This window comes from Aricia agestis, chromosome 10 (genome assembly GCF_905147365.1).
Source record: "Aricia agestis chromosome 10, ilAriAges1.1, whole genome shotgun sequence".
Lineage (NCBI taxonomy): Eukaryota > Metazoa > Arthropoda > Insecta > Lepidoptera > Lycaenidae > Aricia > Aricia agestis.
In genome coordinates, this window is record NC_056415.1 from 14315628 (window position 1) to 14337620 (window position 21993).

At 35.6% G+C, this 21993-nt stretch overlaps 1 protein-coding gene across 1 annotated transcript in view; it reads right to left on the reverse strand.

Annotated features, from left to right (window-relative positions):
• Positions 1-14592: 14592 nt before the first annotated feature.
• The window catches only part of LOC121731033 (elongation of very long chain fatty acids protein 7-like), a 31138-nt gene continuing 23737 nt past the window's right edge, over positions 14593-21993 (reverse strand). The window contains exons 7-8 of the mRNA XM_042120338.1: positions 17733-17797; positions 14593-16822 (exon numbers count right to left, since the gene is read on the reverse strand). Coding sequence (XP_041976272.1) covers positions 16489-16822; positions 17733-17797 — 399 coding nt within the window. The 3' untranslated portion in view covers positions 14593-16488. The remainder of the gene's footprint in view (positions 16823-17732; positions 17798-21993) is intronic.

Consider the following 21993-nt stretch of genomic DNA (forward strand, 5'->3'; position numbering starts at 1 on the left):
GTTGCAGACGTCATCTTGGTAAATCTATACTTAATATTATAAAGCGGAAGATTGTGTTTGTTTGTTTGTTTGTTTGTTTGAACGCGCTAATCTCAGGAACTACTGGTCCGATTTGAAATCTATACTTAATATTATAAAGCGGAAGAGTTTGTTTGTTTGAACGCGCTAATTTCAGGAACTACTAGTCCGATTTGAAAAATTCTTTCAGTGTTAGATAGTCCATTTATTGAGGAAGGCTATAGGCTATATTTTATCACGCTAAGACTAATAGCAGCGAAAAAATAGAGGAAAATTTCGAAAAAACGTGGGAAATTATTTGAAAGGGCTTATCTCACGAGCTACTAGAGCATTTTTTCTGTTATTTGGATCAGATAAGAAGTAGACCACGTGAATCATATGATTTTTTGTGGACTAATTGATCTGTGAAATATCTAATTTACGCGGGCGAAGCCGCGCGGAACGTCTAGTACAAATGAAAAAAAAATGCTGCATTTCAAAAGCACGATTTGATTAAATTGCTTTGTAATTCGTAAGGTTATTTACATATTATTATGTATTATAACAAATATTAATGTTACTTTGGTAATTGAAGCATACCCTACGCTTAAGTAATAATTAATTAACAGACGATAAATTAACATTCAATCACATAACACTGTGTTTACATAATTCATTAATTGTATTTAGATTTAGAACTGTTTATTATAATAACATTTTCATGTAGCGGTGAGTGCCTAACTACTCCGAAAGGGCAAGAACGATTTTCTGGATTTTCTGTGGCTAATGCCTATGCTGTAAATAGGTCTCAGAATCGGCCGACATCCAATTAGACGCTGAGCATTTGAGTACCATCAAAATTGTACTATCCAAGTCTCTGAGATCGGTGTAAAAATATACAATGTCTGAACTGAAACGACCATTCCTTGTATATTCAAAAGATCTTTGTCAAGGCTCTCAATCTCTCCCTAAACGTATATTTGCACCTCGTATCATTATAAAAGTACTAGGAACCTACTTTACGGAACTAAATTGTCCTAAAAGACTATATTGACAATGGAACTATTATAACGAAAACTTTCTATCACCACCGCTGTAAACAATGAAAGGGCACAACATACCCTCGCCGACCCTTTGTCAAGCGAAAACCACCCTAATTGTTATTGACAAAAGGTCTAAATAACAACGCAAAAATCACGAGTCACCCAGTTTTATATTCAATATTTATTGGGTATCATTTGGTATACAAACACACTCAGGTATTTAAGCCTTCGGTTACACTAATTATTCACAAAATAAATACTCAAACTATCACTAGTTTGTTCATGTAGTTAGTTCACACAAACATCTACTGTTTGAAACAAATTTGAAAGTAATAAAACAAACAATAATTTTAATAATGTTTTATGAAATTAAAAAGTAATTTAAATGATTAAAATGACGAGTTATGTAGATTGTAGACAATCTATGTTATTAATCTAAGTAAGAAGGTACAGTTAAAGACATTACGATTATAATACTTTCCTATAACATGTAAGATATTAACCGCTACGTTATTATTTATGAACTTAAACTTGTAGGTGGTCTTTTTAAAATACAATTTTAAAATTTGATATGTCATATTTTTTTACATAAGGCTTAATTTACACTGGCGCGGAATTGAACGGAATGTAAGCGTCAATTTTGCCTCATGACGCGGGAATTCGCTCGAATGCTTGAGGATTCCCGAGGATTACACAGATGGCACAGCCCACAGGTGACTTCTCGAGAATTCCGCGTAAGACGAGCGTAAATTTTTTGGCTTGTATTTAATTTGTGTGTTATACTGTTAAAATAAAGTTCATGCTATGTACAGTTTCGTTGCAAAAAGTCGCTTCGATTCCCGTCCGCAGCGGTATACATTCGAGCCTTATTAGGACGTCAACTTTAGGCTGCGGAGCTGAGCTAAGCTTCGTTGCTAGTGAATTTTAAAGATACAATAGAATTGCTGTTCTGTGTGAAGCCAGAAAAATGAAGCAATAATATTGGTACTCCACAAGACATTCCGAACTACATCTTAGCTCAGCACCGGTGGAACACACCGGTACCGTTCCGATCAACGCGGCTAGCGACTGCGGCCGACAAAAATTCAATAAAATGATACTTTAATGTGTTATTATAATTTATTACAATATAGGCTATAATAGGTTTAATTTTATACCGATATTGGTTTTCCAACTCTGGTCGCCACTGTTTTGCAATGGGTTAGAGCAAAATGAAACTTATGTCATAAAGAGGCATTTAATTGAAATTTTTGTTGGTTGGTCGTGGAAGCTGGCGGCACGGATTGGAAAGCATTGAAATTGAAGTTCAGATAAAGTCAACTAAAGTTTTCCGAAAATCGCGAACAATACTAACGTATTGTAGCGTATTCTTTACCCCCATGTACCCACAGCCTTACAGGTAGATCATTAATTTCTAAGTACGTCAATATACCACAATAGCATTGTTGAGAGCGAATAGCAAATGTAGCCCAAATCCTAGATTATCCACCAGGGACCAGGGTTAGTGGGGATGAGAATTCTATTCCGTTATTTTCATTGTTCAGTTTAATATTCATTTGTAATCACAGCAAAATCGGTTTAGCAGAATGAGATAGAAGCAGTATTTGAGACGTGAGAAAAAAAATATTTTGAAAAGAATAACCTTCTTTTAAAAAACTTCGCGGTAAAAGAAACACAGGAAACACTTGAAAATAATAAACTACCCAAACACCAAAACTTGTGAAGTGCAAGTACTTAACTACTAAAGAAAAAGTCCTTAAAAAAGCTCGATAAAAAAGCTCGGACTTAAATAATGCAGCTTTAATCTAACATCTATATTCATGTCAATACACCTTTCAACTGCGGAGAAAAGATTAAAAAAATTCAAACCGGTATACTGAGCTTGAGAGCCTACTATTCAGAGCTTTCAATCAATTCAAGCTTAAATACACCGGATACAGCCCAGAGGAACACAAAGCTAAGAGCTAGCCATCCCCAAAACTTACATAATTGAAAGTTTAGATAGCATAAATTTTACGTAAGTCTAACTTACGTAAAATTTATGCTCTACATAATATTTATTTATTTATTTCGATTCACCAATAGAATATCGTCTCACACATTCAATAAAATACAAACAATAGTAACTTATAGGTTAAATGACTTTCAATGACAGGTGAAATACAGCATGTAAAGGCGACAAAAAAATTAGCGATCAAAATTAGATGAGAATAAATGAGGTGAGAATTATTATTATTATTATATTATGTTATTTAGTTTAGTTTTAAAAGCTGTAAAATGTATGCTCTACATATATTATAACATCTTAGATGTTATTAAGTCTTAAAAGCTTTATTGTTTGATAGACAATAAATATTAAATATTAAAATTTAATATTTATAGCCTTATTTTGTGGTGAAGTCATTCATTGGCCCTGGCAGAATACCAGTGCAGCGAGCTAGCTTGCTGGCTGCTGCGTATAGCTGAGCCTGGGCCAATTTTGACATCACACAATGTTTGGTACTACTAATATATATTCTGTGACAATGTATGTATTGTAAGTATTATAGAAATAAGCACTTCAGCTGTATTATTGTTTGATTTAAACATGTGTTGTGTGGTGAAAAAATAAAAATATTCTTATTCTTATTCTTAAAATTATTATGAAATACTCATCTACACGATCACAATCCACATAGTAAATATGGTAACATTCTGAATACATTTAGCTATTTTTAAAACTACTAAAATATATCTTTTCCTAAAGAAAGCGATATCAAATCGTGTCTCTTCACAAAACAAACACATTGTATTACATTCACGGTCAAAACAAACATTTCTCTTGAATTATACCAAAAATATGTTCATAATTGAAAGCGGTTGCTCATACCCATTAGAAAAAGATGGAACATCAACAAAGGAATGCTCGAGGTACAATTTAAAACAGGTCCACGGCTCAATTGAAAATCAAACAAAAAACCCAACATCTGCCTCTTGTTCATCGCTCCATAAAATTGCTCTCAAACCACCGGAACCGATCGGAGATTTGATGTATCAATAGTTTCGATATTAATCCAACTATTACGGGATATTATACCTATGTGGATCACGTCTTGTAAGCGTGATTTGCGTCAAGACTCAAGCAGTTTAGATTTAAGAAGGAAAAATTGTGAATCTCTTACAAAAAACGCAACAAAATACATATTTATATTATACTAGACATGGGATCTATCAGGTCATTGACCTCAGCTGATTCCGAAATGGTGTTATCTAGTAATATCATTTAGTTCTACGATGTTCTACCAAACAACTTGTATGTTTTATCGCTTTTCCGGCAAAGCCTGCATGATATGCAAGTAAGTATTACCGAATTTGGTATATGTAGGGGTTTTTGAGTTAGCAAAAACTGTCTAGATCTTATTTCGGATGGATCGTAAACTTTTATATTTTTCGTTCTTGCTCGGTCTTCGAGTATCAAGTAACTCAATAATCAAGTCAAGGTGGCCAAAACTCAAGCATTGTTGCAATAAAAACTCTCCTTTCGCAACTGTATCGAATCTGCATTCTCTCCAGCCCCCATCGAACCGCGTCATGTAATATTAATACAAAAGATCTATTTTTATTCGTGTGAAGTCGTACCGTGTAAGTTCAGTGGACCGCTCACTCCTGACCGACTTGCTTCCGTGCGATTTGCGCCGCGCGACACATACAAATGATCGGAACCCTTCATTCCATGATATGAAGGGTTTAGATGGATCTGATGGTGCTTACGGCCTATTGCTGTCACTAGAGGAGTCAAATGGCCTATCCATCTATTATCACCGAATACTAAAGGAGTCAAAATTAGTATTATTCTTTTTGGTCCTCGGTAACCTCACTCGTTATAGCTCACTCGTTTATCGAAATTAATAATTTAGCATGGTTATTTCATGGCGTCTGTGAAATCCTCGTATTCATATGGGACGACCCATTCGAGCATTAGCTCTCTCGTGTTTTAAAATATTATACGTTTTTTCTTTGCGTGTAAAGTGATCTAAGATATCCAACAATTAATATTGATGTTTCGTTATTCTTCAAGTGTCGCAAGTATAATACTGGTACTAACATACAGACATTTCTATACTTCACATGGACCTAAATAATATTTGGTCTCTTATGATAAATTCTTGCACCCCCGTCACGGGATCGCGTGCGGATACATTGTGATAAATTAATCGCGCCTGCCTCGGGCACGCGACAGGGACGCGGGTATATTTGCTACTCACTCAACCATTGTCGCCGTCACAATACAGGCTACTTTCCCGCCAATACGCGACGCGTGTGACAGTTGACAGCTGTCATTCACATGACAGCGCACCATGGGCCCACTTTTTCGCTCGATCGCTCCTCCGTTTGGGGTAGTCGGAATAGAAAATAGATTTTATATATTTGTTTCTGATGCTTTTGCCGTTTACTTTATCTAATCTCGCCAAACTTTTTGATTTAGGGTTGAAATCACAATGCGGAAAGCTCCGGGAGAGTAGTTTGACAGTGTTTGATGTTGATTCTGTTTTGAATAGATACGAGTATTTCGCCATCGAATATGATTGTAAGTGATACAAAGTGGTTGGGTATCCATTGTTCTTGTGTACCCAAATCAAATGTATTTCCATGTTAATTGTTTTCAAATATGACGATGCGACATCATGCATACAATTACATGCTTTGAAGGCGACCAAATTTTGGCAAACGAGTTCAACAAACATTTTTTTTGAAAATTCGGCCATCATTAGTCACGCCGCCTTTTTTTTTAATTTTGCTTTGTCAGTTCACTTCCTTATTTATAATATGAAATTCTTTCCCACGTAACTGATCATCCATATACGAATATAATATCCTTATGAGGCCTAGCTCTGCCATCCTGTTAAATATTTTGCACTTAATGTCAAGTGTGTGGATGAAAAACTTGCTGATCTTGTTGACTTGTAGTACAATTACCAAGTAAAAATACTTTGGTCTTATATGGCAGATGTTTTTAATAAAACCACCTACATATACGTGTATAGTAATTTAAATGTTCTTATGTTCAGTCACTGATAGCCGCTTTATCACTTTTGAGCTTTATTGCCGATTAACGATAAACCCATCAATATCCAAGCGGCAGCCGGCTGCCGCATACGGCATAACAATTGAAAATCAATTGTGTCTGCGATACCCACGATAGAGGTACTACGAGTAGTTGTGATGAAAGTGGTACGTTGTGATATATTTTTTTATACAACGTTTGGGACATAGGCTAATTTTTATCGGCAACTTCTACGGTTTCCTGGGGGCATTCTGTTAGTATTCGGCACAGAGAGAACCTCCAGAACAGAATAACAAATACATGTTATCACGAGAAATGTACGGTCCTCAGGTCGCAACATAAAGTCGAAAGCTATCTTCACAAGCTGGAATGCGACAGGCTGCGTAGGCGCAAGGTTTTGTGAGTGGGCAGATTATCTTCCTCTTCACAGGGATTAAAAGATATTGTCCACCCCAGACGCTCACACCTACTAGATATCGAGTTATTTTTAAATATATATTTAGTTGTAGAAAATAAAAAGAAAACTAATATGTGAGAGAAATATTATGTCGTGCATCATCGCTGGCTCGGAGCAAATAATGAACTTACGATTGGAATCTGTTTCGAGTTTTTCAATTATTTTATTATTTGTTTTTGGAACACAACAGCTTGTCATTAAATTAAATTCTATATAAACCTTGTCAGTTCACGTTATTAATTATTACCTATAGATAATATAATATTATAAGGTCTTTTATGAAATGGTTGTTATTTTGCACTGTTTATGTACACTATAGTAGTAATATAACTTGCAATGCTGATCTCGCAAACATTTTCATAATCATAATCATTTATTTGCCTTGAATGTAGGTTACAAAAGTTCTTAAAATATTATAAGAAGGTGCAAACATTTAATTATGTTTATTTTGATATTTTTATGATGAAAGAGCCGTTTCGTGGTAGGTACATTTGAATTTTTACTAGATAGTCAACCTATATTATGTACGCCTATACATTTTAAATTGCATGTACCTACATCGATATTGTGTACTCTTAATACTTAACACCTGATGATGATTTTATCGAAACTGGTCGTGTGAAACCATAAAGTTAATATACCTAGCGGCATAGAGCAACAATCTCGAGCTGTCAAACGTAACCGAAATTGGTTTACATCTGTGTGAAATATATGTGTACGTATACACTTACACAAGCATGATTGAACTTGAATTCTATGAGATTAAATTGTCAACGTGCGGCACGTGCCGACTGGACGTCAAAAAAAGGGTGCTGCTGTCATGTATCACATGTCTCTTTTTGCCACGCAGTGTTACTGATAGTGACATCTCGCTTGCTCAGGCCTTTGTTTCTCTAATCCGCTAGGTATATTAACTTTATCTGAGAAACATAATTGTTTAATAATAAAAGTGGAAAACGTGCATGAAAAGTGTATATTATTACTGTGAAACATGAATTTCCACCAAGAAGTTATGGTACATTCAATATTGCATACTCTTAATGGTCACTTTCTTCTCGTAATTCTTATACTATCGATTTCCCAAATACAACTTCTTTCATACAACTTGGCTACTTTAGTTTAGTAAATTAGTTTTTCTACTAAGTTGAGTTTAATCGTATCTTTGATCACCAATCTTTAGAAACTTGGCTTAATGTTGGAGGTTTCTTAGAGTTGTGTAAAACTTGTTCGAAACAAGGAGATTTTATCGAAATGGACATGTTAGTTCTGTTCCTAATTAAGTGGTCGAAAAACTTTAACTAATTAACTTTTCTGTTTTAAATATTTATCTCGAACTGGCTGAGTTTTTCAGTATCTAATTTAATTTTAAACTGACAGAACTTTGACCTCAAAATCTGAGAATATTAAGGCTCAACTGAAAGGCAATCAAATCATACGAGCCAAAAAATTGGACACACGTCTTTCGCGGAATTCCCGAAAACTCCGCGGAAGACGCGCGTACCGCATCGTATTTAATTTGCGTATTATACTGTTGACATAAAATTCGTTGTGCTATAAATAAAATATACAGTTTTGTGGCAAAAAGTCACTTCCATTCCATTCCGCAGCGGTGTAAATTGAGCCTAACAGATCTCTATAGTCAAGGCGTTTGCAGCAGGCACCCTAGATATATATAATTACTTGACAATACAATAAAAGACACAACAACGGACAAAAGAGGTGACGAATAACCCTTGCCCCAACCACAGACCACAGTTATATCCGTTAGGACTTTTAATGATTACGCTTCAGTGACTACTGACTAAATCAGCTACACTCAACCTTCGACCCGCGGGCCGCATGCGGTTTTTTCATTTGGCATTTATTTGCCTACCGGCAAAAAAGTGCAGTCGTCATGAAAGTCGTGAAAATATTTTTTCCACTTTTAAATCGCTAATTTTAAAGGTCGTTTTTATTTTAACCCTAAACATTTTGGTTGCGGCTCGCGACGCCACAGCCCACAGCCCACGACCAAAACGTCGTGTTTGTGGCCCGTTTGAAAAAGGTTGAGTACGACTGGACTAAACCAAATCTATGGTCCAATCTAAACTACTATTGCACCTGCGAGTCGCCAAGTGTTCTCTATGACTACTTAGGACACAGGTTACAGCATTTAGTAATTCGTAAGTTTGTCTGTCTATTGCCTCTTCACGCAGGGACGACTGAACCGATTTAGGTTACATTTCGTATGGAGGTACTTTGAATGATAGGAAAGGACATAGGACAGATTTTGTTTCAGAATTGTACTGTTTCTGCGCGATAGACTCATTTCGATCCAATGAAGTTTCGGACGTCCGCGTCATCTAGACTCTAGCACAGAATAGATAATAATAGTACAAGCAGCTCTAGGACGTCCTAGGACAAAAGATTTTTACGTAGCAAACGTTACAAACCCATACTAATATAATAAAAGTGAAAGTGTGTCTGTCCGTTTGTCTGCTTCCTCTTCAGGCCCAAGCCGCTGAACCGATTTTGCTGACATTTAGTATGGAGATACTTTAAATCCCGGAAAAGGAATAGAATACTTTTGATCCTAGAAAAATGTACGATTCCTGCGATATAAACTAATTTCGACGCAACGGAGTTGCGGGCGTCATCTGGGGGCACGGCAGTGCACCAGCCAAGTCTAATACAAAGCCGCGGCCGCACCATATCTAGTATAAAATCAAAATCTAATTATAGTAGATGCGTGTCCAACATGCATCTCTTGGTTAAGCATTACTTTGGCAAAATGCTGTATTTCATTCAGTGCAGTTGCTCTTCTCTCTAAGGTGGAATTGGACTATTAGGAGTACAGTATTTCGGAAGGCAGTCAGCTATTGTACATAGCGAAGTATCTTTTTAACCGAGCACGGCAGAAGAAAGGTTATGATTTTCAGATAATATTATATTGTATAGTTTCGTTGTTGAGTCGTAATAGCAACATTAGAAGCAATTCGTTTTTGTTAAAAAGAGGTGTATGTCGTTGTTGGTTATGGTTTATGTACCCTTAGTCACAGAAACAATAAATCATAAAAGTAATTTTTATTAAACAAAAAAACAACAAAAAACTGCCAAGCTTCTGTTATACAAGCAACAGCTAACTAAAGCCGATAAGGACGCATTGTGAGTCACATAATAGAACCTTATAATTTGGAGTAAAGTAAGTTCTAAAGTAAAAATATAAAAATCAATGGTTGCAAATTCAGTACGCTTATGTTTAAAAATGAGAACTAACGAATTTTAAATAAAATAACACTATAGAAACATTGAACAATAACAGGGTAGAATGATTCTCTTGTAGTAAGGATAGGACCTACATAAATAATCAAATTAACTATTATATATACACTTAACCGCATGGTTTTAATAGGATGTTTCAATAATTTTCTAAATCATTTCGTGTATAAATCATTCTTTAATAGAAAACTAACGCATGGTTATTCAAATGAACCATAAAACCCTCAAAATTTGCAACTCCAATCGCACTGCAGTATCTAGTGCAGAGGTTGTTGTGCGGACAAGGGTACCTGCCCATTACCATAACACTGGCACAAAACATTTAAAATATCATTCCATCGATCGCAAACAAGACATTACCAATTAAATGCACAGTTATACCCATTCACGATAGAGCAAAATATTATTTCGTGTGACTGGGACGCTGGCTTTCGAGCTGAAAGGGACCACTGCGTTCAACGATTATCACAATATTCTTTCACGTGTACACTATTGTATTCACAGAGCACTAGAATTGTAAATAGTATATGGTATTGTGTAATTTGTGGGTTATATTGTTGTTAAACGCGGCGCGACGCGTGACGCCGCGAGGGCGCTGCTTGCTCGACTAAATTCATTCTCAAATTCTCGGTTCAACCCCGGGACGAGGATTTCGGCCCGGCCGGCGCACTTGCGTTCCGTTTCACGTCCTATTGATCACGATGCACTAATATATTTTGTAAATAAGCCGTTATTTATTTTAATATTAAGAAGATTACAATTTTAGAAACAAAAAATATGGATAAATTTGGTCGCTTAAGATATTTTTATATGCTTAGGTATATTTTAATAACAGCTCATCTAGGAAAACACATATTATACAATTTGAAATAAAACAATAATTCAAACAACTATTAACATTAATTCATTCATCATCATTAATTATTTTACATCATGTATATTTTATTAAACAGTTTAACCATTACATTCTCAATGAGTGCTGACTACGGAACGTTATTCACTAGCGCCATCTCTTATTTGTTTTATGAACTACACCACTTAAGCGAGTGTAGGGCCATGCAGTTGATACAATATCAACCCTAGACTGCTCATTATAGCGGGGGTTGCATAACCAAGCACTTTGAACCCTCATTTGTGTTTTTTGGTGTGATATTTACTGAAGTCATAATGGTGTGCTCAAAATTGTGGAGCTCTAATAGAGATGGATTGAATCGTTTCAAAGCGTAGGGTTTACGATTTTAGGGCCAGGAAAGGGGAAAAAACGTCCGAACGTCAGGTTTATTGACATTTGCCTAACGATAATTAAGGCTTACGAGGGTCGGGAGTTATCGACACGCCGGTAAATTTTAAGCTCCGATTTTAATTAGTTGTAATTTGTTTCAATGAGACTGTTACGACGTGTTTTTTACTGCAGACCGTTTTGTGCCACTATACATCGAAAAGAAGAGGCAAATAAACCATTTGGTATTTATTTAATTACATTTTACTTACTTAATAACTACTTCTCAAATGTAAATCTAATATTTATTACATTTTCAATAGTAATTGAATCTCTCTCTCTATGAATGATTGAATGATCGTGTAATTTTTTTCCAATTTCTGGCATGCCTAAGTAGTAGTACTTACTAATATATATTCTGTTGTACTAACTTATTGTACTAACTATGTAAGTACTAACTTACTTAGTTTTCATAGATGATGTTTTGACGTGGGATGCTTCGGCACGAATGGGCCGGCTCGACCGGAGAGATACCACGGCCTCACAGAAAACCGGCGTGAAACAGCGCTTCCGCTGTGTTTCGCCGAGTAAGTGAGTTTACCGGAGGCCCAATCCCCTACCCTTTTCCTTTCCCTACCCTCCCCTATTTCCTTCCGTACCCTCCCCTATTCCCTTCCGTACCCACCCCTAATCCCTTCCGTACCCTCCCCTATTCCCTTCCCTACCCTCCCCTATTACCCCTTAGAAGGCCGGCAACGCACCTGCATTTCTTCTGATGCTGCGAGTGTCCATGGGCGACGGAAGTTGCTTACCATCAGGTGACCCGTTTGCTCGTTTGCCCCCTTATTTCATAAAAAAAAATTGTTGTAATGTTATTAAACATCCTGCCATATACCTTACCAACTTCTCAAAGAATTACTGGTTATGAAAAGCTTTTCTTGAATAATTTCTTTGATTTAGAACTTTTCTCTCGCAGCACCTATCAAGGAGTCATCCCGCACTAGTTGATAAAAAAAACTTTTCATGTAAAATAAGAACAAAGCTTTTTTTTTTATGAAATAAGGGGGCAAACGAGCAAACAGGTCACCTGATGGAAAGCAACTTCCGTCGCCCATGGACACTCGCAGCATCAGAAGAGCTGCAAGTGCGTTGCCGGCCTTTTAAGAGGGAATAGGGTAATAGGGGAAGGTAGGGAAGGAAAGGGAAGGGAATAGTTGAGATAGTTGAGGGTAGGGAAGGGAATAGGGTAGGGGTTAGGGGATTGGGCCTCCGGTAAACTCACTCACTCGGCGAAACACAGCGCAAGCGCTGTTTCACGCCGGTTTTCTGTGAGAACGTGGTATTTATCCGGTCGAGCCGGCCTATTCGTGCCGAAGCATGGCTCTCCCACGTATAAATTAACACCCACATTGTAAACGAAATCTACACGGTCTACAATAAGTCCTAAATAATTTCTTAGCAGTTTTAACCCCATAATGGCTTATGTTGATAAAGTAGGTAATTTACGTATCTTGGTAGAAGAAATTTTAAATAAAATAAATTAAGATTTAAGTATCGAATTCCATACAGATTAGATTACATAGTACTAAATAATCGGCCAAGTGCGAGTCCGACTCGCGCACGAAGGGTTCCGTACCATTATAGAGCAAAATTAGGCCAAAAATTGTGTTTTTTGTATGAGAGCCCCTCTTAATTTTTATTTGATATTAATATTATTATTAAATATTAAAGTACACATAAAACTAAGGATTGTGTGGAAAATTCAAGTACCTACCAGCTACCTATAATTGCTATCATTGATATAGAGCAAAAAAGGCCAAAAAAATCACGTTTGTTGTATGGGAGCCCCCCCGAAATATAAATTTTATTTTGTTTTTAGTATTTGTTGTTATAGCGGCAACAGATATACATAATCTGTAAAAATTTAAACTCTCTAGCTTAATAGCTAGTACGGTAATCCGTACTTGAGTTACAGCCTGGAGACATACGAGGATAGACGGAGAGACAACGAAGTCTTAGTAATAGGGTCCCGTTTTTACCCTTTGGGTACGGAACCCTAAAAAAAGAATTATAAAAAGATTTCTACATACATAATATTGTCATATTTTAACAATTACAAAGAATAAAGGAAAATTTGGAATCAAAATTAATCATTAAATAGCAATATATATGATCAAATATTAATTTTTACAGTTATTAATCCTCTCAGTGATATAAAAATGTTTAGCATTTAATATAACACAGGTTGGACTGAAAATGAGGACTTTTTTTAATAATTTTTGACTGTTAAATGTTTTGTTTTAAATCCACTTATAAAATATTTGCTAGTTGTTTTACATTTGTTTTAAATATAAAAAGAGCCAATTAGAGCTGTGTTGTTTAACAATCAATTTAATATAATATCTGAGGCGCCATCTATAAGAAATCTCTCCCTCTTTCTCTACGATTGTTTCTTTAACCTGCTCTACGTCTACGGTCTACGCCAATGGTATATTTATAAGTTTTGCTAATCGTTACTAGATGGCGCTTCTATAAAATAGGCAGAGTTCTAGCTCTACTTTCGGTAATCCTTAGATATTAAATCTGCTAGTACAGATTTTTTTAAAATCCACTAACTACACTAAGGGCCAGCGCAGACAAAACAGATTGCAGCGGAGAGGATTTTATTAACGCACCTGAAAAAAACTTTAAAATTAAATATATGCGATAAGGGATTCCTGCGTATCCTCGAGGACGCGCGAGCATTTCTTGTAAAGTTCAAGCATTTATGCACTTTAGTATAATAATTTTAAAGTTTATTTTCAAGTGCGTTAATAAAATCCTCTTCACTCCTTCGCTGACCCTTAGGGATATAAAAAGCGAGCAGCGCCGCCCGCGTTAAAACAATTCCGCGGTAATCGTTCATTTTCCAAAGATAAAAAGTAATTAACTGTGTTCTTTCTCGTGGTCGACTCTACGTCCTATAAAAATAGGCTTCTAGTTTCGAAGCCTTTTCGAAGCAAACCAAAAACAAACAAAGATTTCCTCTTCCTAAAGAATTTAGGATTTTTAACTACAAAACATCAGTTTGTACTAATCTTAAAAATAAAGGGATACCTAGTCTAAATAAAACTTAGCATAAGTATAAAAGAGTATATTTTACAATAATACAATGTTTCCTTCTTAATTTCTAGTATGTATACAATAGTTACAAAAATACATTTTCCTAAATTGACTGGTACTTAAAAGGACCGGACCAATTTACTGTAAAAAGGTAATTTCACTGCAGAGATTTTACATACACTTGTTGTTAATAAGAGAATCGTAAAGAGTAAAGATCTGTTAGAGACGATTATTAAGTATTTGAAACATAAAGTTAAATAATAGAGAAACAAAGGCCTGAGCAAGCGAGATGTCACTATCAGTAACACTTTTTTGATGTCCAGTCGGCACGTGCCGCACGTTGACAATTTAATCTCATAGAATTCATGTTCAATCATGCTTGTGCAAGTGTATACGTACACATATTTTTCAGAAAGATGAAAACCAATTTTGGTTTCGTTTGACAGCTCGAGATTGTTGCTCTATTCCGCTAGGTATATTAACTTTATGATTTGAAACATCACGATTCCTTCCCGTTTTATTATGAGCTTGCAGATTAAGTGTCAGTTTCACCAATAAATGCTTAAGATTAACCACTGCTTATCTTAAACATTCTTTGGTAAAATAGCAACTTAAATTGGCTACATTATAATTTTCTCTCGTTTTAGAATTAGAAATAGACAAGTCATGATTTTTTTATAAACGATTAACACTGACTTAAAGCTTAAGCTTAAAACTTAATCAGAATAACTTCACAAATCTAAATGTACCAAAATGAAATCAAATCAAGTATTTGAATATATTTTACTGTTTCCTAGTTTGAAAACAATGAAATACATTGCAAAATTTTAAGGTAGCTCGACACGAAATGGCAACGCGAAAAATTGATCAGGTCCTACCTAATCCTATTCCATACACACATACAATAATTTCATCTATCACATTCAATATTTGTGACGAAACGTATCGAGATATGTTATACTTTGTACTTAAAATACTGACGGCAAAATATTATGATTCACGTCAGCAATCTCGGACAGGGAACGTTAACTGTTAACCAGAACAAGATTTCAAATGATCTCGTTTACTTGTCGGTTACAAGTAAAGGGACTTGGCTAATTTTAACACGCTTCTCATAAATTGTTTAAAACATTAACGATTTTTATGTTTTTGTAAAATATTCCAGTTTTTAATATTTCTGTGGTTGATTAAAAATATTTAAGTAAAGATTTTTCGTCAGAAGTCAATTTTCTTTTTTATTGCTTTCATCGCTTATACTCGTATATCGCTTATATATTACATTTGGATATTCATTCACTGATCTCCTGTCAGTCAGTAGAAGATTCTGAAATTAAACATCCTAAACTTAAAGTTAATATTTATAGTAATTAACTTCATCGAAGACCGACGCGTCGCGTTCTTACGTTTATAATATAGACAAAATTATGTCTTTATATCACACGTATGAGTCCTCAATAAATAACAAACATCCATTAGGTATATTTACAAGTACACTACCTTAGAATAAAGCCACATGGACGGATACTTGGACGGAAGACTATGAGGTAGTTATAAGATTGACGTTTGAAGAGTTAAAAGATAGAAGAAAAATATATTCTGAACAAGATAATATTATACAGAAAAGTATGTTAACATTTGTTATGTTTTTCGAAAAAGTCATTCACTAACAATACAAAAATTCGCACTTGCTGGAGTGTGGTGCATTCAAATGAACTAGATTACAAGAAAAAGGTACTAATCACAGATGAGAAATAAATTAACATAAAATAATACAAACATTGATCTAAAACGTCTAAAATTGTTAGCACCACCAAAAAACGACGAATCGCTGCAAGAAAAAATTCTTGCGACAATCATCTTGTCAAGGTTCTGCCTTGCCCCTCACAAAATATTATGCACTATAATCCCAAGATTTAATTTACCTATATACAATTAGCACATAGAAGGCAAAACATGTGCAAAATACGTCTACATTTAAGAAAACAATGTAATCTACATTTTTTCCCTTAAAGTACGATATACCCTAGTTCAACGTTGTAAAGTAATAAAGTCTTTTTTGTTATTTAAGTATATAAGAAAAGGTTAAAACGTACAAAGTATGTAGGCTCATACTCCTGGCGAAAAGTACCAAGAAAATAGAAAGACGAAAGAATTCTTCCAAAACTTCTCCCGGAGATTATACTGTTATAAAGATTTATCATTCATGATTCATAAAATATTATAAAGTTCGTTTTAGAAACGGAAATGAAGGGACGTATCCATGTTCGGAGAACCTATTTTAACCTCAAAATCTTACTTAAAACTTTGATACACAAAATCTCAACAATTACATTGAGCAAATACGTATTTACAATTGCTACCTTAGGGACTACTGCGTCTTTTCCTTTATCGGATGAGCGTGTCCGTTTGAGTATCCGTTGACGAGCGTATCAGTGTTCGCCGCTTTGGCGTGTCCGTTACTGAGTACATCCATGTTTGCTTTGGCGTGTCCGTTGCTAAGCTCTGTTGTTGCGTGTCCATTGCTGAGGACATCTGTTGCGTTGCCGTTGAGGTATCCGTTGTGTTTGGTGTCGTAGTTGTTGTTGCAGACGTCCACTTTGGGTACTTTGGGCTTGATCTTTTGCTTGTACGCTTGTAAGTAGAAGTTGGTGAACAGCACGATGAATATGACGGAATGTAACACCAGTCCTGTCGCGATGGCCCTGGAAATTTGGTTTACGCTTAAATTATTTTTGTATCGAATAGGTGATAGGTCTATGATGCAATTCAAAAAAATCATGCAAGAAGGATTTTTTCTGAAACTTATTATAAGGACTAAGAGTTGATATTAGAATGTGAATGAATGTAAAAGTTTGTATTCCAGCATTCGTTTTTCAAGTGGGCAAAGTCCATTATTAGTTAGTACCTGAATGACCGAGCTTTGCTCGGTATAGCAAACACACATTGACTTCGTGTTACTTAATAACGCCATCTGCTGGTCGTTAAAACAATTAGTTGTTAACAAAATAGTATTATTATTCGCCAATAGATGTCAGGAAGAGTCATATTTTTCAATTTATCGATTATCGATAAAACACGAATAAAAAGATACACATATATATGGCGTCGTGGCCCTAGTGAAAACGGCCACGACGCGTTCTGGTAATCACAGAAATACCACATAGCGAAATTCGTGTCGTGGCTGACGTGCTATTCGACCACAACGCGTTGTGGTAATCGAGAAAAGCCATGACGCGTTCTGAGCATTTAAAAACAGCCACGACGCGAATCCGTGTTGTGGCCCTAATGAAAACGGCCACGACGCGTTCTGAAACCAGGCTAGTTACTCAGGAGTAATTTGATAGCACCCAAGTGTGTGCGCAATACACAAGAGCACTCTGATTTCAATGAAACTGGGCCAGTTACGCAGGGGTAATTTTATAATGCCCGAATGTGTGCGCAATACACAAGAGCACGTTACGCAGGAGTAATTTTATAGTGCCCAAGTGTGTGCGCAATACACAAGAGCACTTTGGTATATATATACAAGAATTGCTCGTTTAAAGATATTAGTTATTAGCTGTTCCGTATTTCAAGTGTTGAGTATACAGGCTTACTATAAAATTTACTCACTTTGGATATCCGCAGTCATAGATGAGAGCGCTCATAGAATGGAAAAGCACCATGTAGAACTGGATCTGGAAATAAAAATATTCAATTAAAAGCAAGAATTGGCAGACTAGTTTATACAAGGTTTTATAAGGTACCTTGGCCAAAGTCTCGACGAGAGTTCCAATGGCTTAAAACATGGCAGCCAATTGAAACTGTGTTACTGAGTTAGTTACTGTGTTTTCAATTAAAATTATTTTTTACGTATTCACTTCTCACTGTCATAAAATTATTGTGTTATTATAACAATCAGTCTGACTACTGTTTTGTTAGGGTCAATTCAGACCGCAAAACGACGCGTAGATGCATTTTTAAATTAGTATGGATTTGACAGATTCGCAAGACGTCTCACGCTGACGACATCTGTCAAATCCATACAAATTTAGGTCGCGTCGCGTCGGGCCCCGCCTCGTCACGTTGCGGTCTGAATTGACCCTAAGACGTCTTTCAAATTTGTCAAATCCATACTTTAGGAATGCATCTAGACGCGTCGCATTGCAATCTGAATTGACTCAGTAGACTACTGTTTGGCCGAAATAAGCAATTAGAGGCAGAGGCATTAAGGTTATATGCAATATTTCAAAAACCACAAATACTACGACATATTTAAACATGTTCATAATTCATAACGCTTATTATACGATACATGAATACATTATTTATGCGTGTAGCAACGTCTTTGTTATCTGCATTGAATTGACCCCAAATTAAGTATTAAGATTCGCTTCGGTTTGCCAAATCAACCTTTATGCTCGCGTGCAATAAGGTGAGCGTTGTGGAAACTGTTTTGCAAATATTACCTATTTTATTACATTTTATGCGAAGTATTCAATTTAATGTAAAATAAATATTTGAGGTTACTTTGAAGTTTGACGAATTAGTTGGATATATGCGTAAAATATATACGTGGGAGACTGGAGAGCCATGCTTCGACACGAATGGGCCGGCTCGACCGGAGAAATACCACTTTCTCACAGAAAACCGGCGTGAAACAGCGCTCGCGCTTTGTTTCGCCGAGTGAGTGAGTTTACCGAAGGTCCAATCTCCTACCCTTTTCCCTTCCCTACCCTCCCCTATTCCCTTCCCTCCCCTATTCCCTTCCCTTCTCATCCCTACCCTCCCCTATTACCCTATTCCCTCTTAAAAGGCCGGCAACGCACCTACAGCTCTTCTGATGCTGCGAGTGTCCATGGGCGGAAGTTGCTTTCCATCAGGTGACCCGTTTGCTCGTTTGCCCCCTTATTTCATTTAAAAAAAAGTTGCTTATCAGCTAGTTACGGATTGTGCTGTTGCAAAACTGTTACACTTTGTGCATTTTTTGTCAGCCTTCGGTTTCTGGTGGATTCAATTACGCAAATTTACTTTTAATCAAAATAATCGTAGTGCATTTATTTCCAGATTTTTTTTGCTTTCCTAGATTTATATTAGAAAAATTGTAAAATAAAATTCATATATCCTTTAACAGGAAACTCTGGATCTTTAGAAATCAATGAATGTAAAGTTTAGTTTTTGCATCATTCATGGGTCATGTTTATACACCAGATGTTGGGTTGGAAGAAGGCAAATATATCTGCGAAAACCGCATTCAAATCGGATCAGTAGTTTTCGTGTGATAGTGGAACAAACATACAGACAGACTGACAGACAAAAAAACTGACCACATTTTTGGCTTCTATAGCGATGTAGTGACACCCTCCGCTTATTATTTTTTGAATATATTTAATGTACAGAATCTTCACTTCTACAGTTTTATTATATTATGTATATATGTATATAGATATAGATTATAATTATTATATTGTATAGATTGTATGTAGATTTCGTTGAATTATACTTTACTACTAAACCGATTTTAATTGCCGACGTAGACCGCAAATTTTCTGGATTTACCAGCAAAATGTATGGTCCTCATTTCAACTATCGCTTTGAAAACGAGAATCCCAAATTAGTTGCCACTTGCCGCATGCTTTACAAATTTTCGTCACTAACATCTCGTCTTTTTGCACTTTCGACTTTCACTTAATGTCACTTTCAATGTCATACAATTATTGTGTTTAATAAATTGAATGGACATTAGAATGATTATGAAATTTCTTACGAACTCTATTCAGATGTTGATTTGAAGTATTTATATTAATTTATTCGATATCCATACCAATATTGTAAATGGGAAAGTGTCTGTCTGTCTTTCTGTCTGTCTGTCTGTCTGTTACCTCTTCACAACCAACCCGCGCGATGAACGAATTTTGGAACAACGTAGTTGCAGGGCGTCTTTATTATTATGTTTAATTTTGTTGGATAATGGTCATTTCAGCATTACTGATATTGCGACTAGCGAAAACTTAAATCTAAAACACTTGAAATTTTCATAATAATAGTATTTTAAGAATATAAATAATAATAATAATAATAATAACTTTTATTTCGGATCACAACAAAAATCCATAATGTTAGTAAATAATATAATTGAGACTTAAACTATGTTAGTACATCACATTATCAAATAACAATAGCAACAAACAAACAAACCGACTTCAAAATTGTATGTAATTAAGAAATAATATTTCCCTCTAATAATATATTATAATATATTATCTCAAAAACTATGATTAAATGAAACTTAAAGTATTCCCTTAGTTGAATAATTCCTAAAACAACAAAAAAAAGTCACTTAAATCGGACTAGTAGTTCCGGAGATATGCGAACACAAACTAAAAACATACACTTTTGAAATTTGGCACATTTATTCAGAAGGTAGTATAGTCTAACTGTTAGACTTTAACATAATATACGAAATCTTAGCAGTTCTGGAAATCTATACTATCTATACTTCTATACTAATATTATAAATGCGAAAGTATCTCTGTCTGTCTGTCTGTCTGTCTCGCTTTCACGCCAAAACTACCGAACCGATTGTAATGAAATTTTGTATACAGATAGTCTAAAGCCTGAGGAAAAAAGGGTTGTAAGGGGGTGAAAATACGAAAATTTGTTCAAATTAAGTTAGTTCCAAAAATTCATACTAGATAGCGCCGTGCGTCTCTTACATCGCGCTAACGCTTGCCCAACATCTTTCTATAAGGTATCATCATATACTGATTTTTTTTCGATTTTTTTTCAATTGTTATTTCTTATTTACGTTATTTAATAAGTCAGTACTTTATATTATATACAGTGACGTAACCTTAAACCTATCAATGATAAATAGTTTATGGGTAAAGTTGTGTAATTGGGGGGCTAAATAAGCTTTAAAATTTGGCATAAAATATAAAGTTTAATTTAAAAAAATGAAATATTATGTGCACACTGCACAGCTGTTTTGATTTAAGGGGTACCAGGGTTTTTTTTATAAAAGCTTTTGACACCAATTTTGTTGACATCGCGCGCTATAAACTGAAGTCCACGCGGACGAAGTCGCGGGCAACAGCTAGTATTACATACATACGGGTCGAATTGATAACCTCACTTTTTTTAAGTCGGTTAATAAACGTTATTTTGTTGTGTTGCTTACATTAATTTACGTTGTTATATTGATTATATCATTTATATCATCAATAGGCGCAACGTTTAGCAAGCGTAGTCGTGTGTAATTACTAGTTTCCTCGGCTGAAGGTCGGTATCTACTGGTAGAATGCCAGTTTCAACGTGAAAGGATACGGCGTTCCGCCAGCGGTGTTGAAATACGCACGGACATATCTAATTATATCAAAATAATCGATTTACAACCCAAACTTCAAGGCTCTAGGGGGAGACATTGGGGAAATCGGAAGAGCTGCAGAAGATTTTTTATCTGTCTGTGTGGGAAAGAGTTGCAGCTGTCTGTCTGAAGATTTTGTATTTTGGACCCAAACCAAACCAACAAACCCTCGAGGAGATCGAAGAGATCTGGGAATTCTGGCAAAGAAGAGTTGCAGAAGATTTTTTATTTTGGCTTTGTGGGGAATATTTTGGGAAATCGGAAATAGTAGAGTTGCAGATGATATATTTTCAATCTAAACTTCAAGGCTAAGGCTCTGTGCGGAGAGGTTTGGTAAAACGGAAATAGAAGAGTTGGGAAAGAATTCGTATTTACAACCATTGAACATAAAGGCTCTGTGCGGAGTGATTTGGTAAAACGGAAATAGAAGAGTTGCAGATTTTGTGTTTCCAATCACAAGGCTTTGCGGAGAGAGGTCCGGAAAATCGGAGTGAAAAGAATTGCAGAAGCTTTTTGTACTTTCAATCT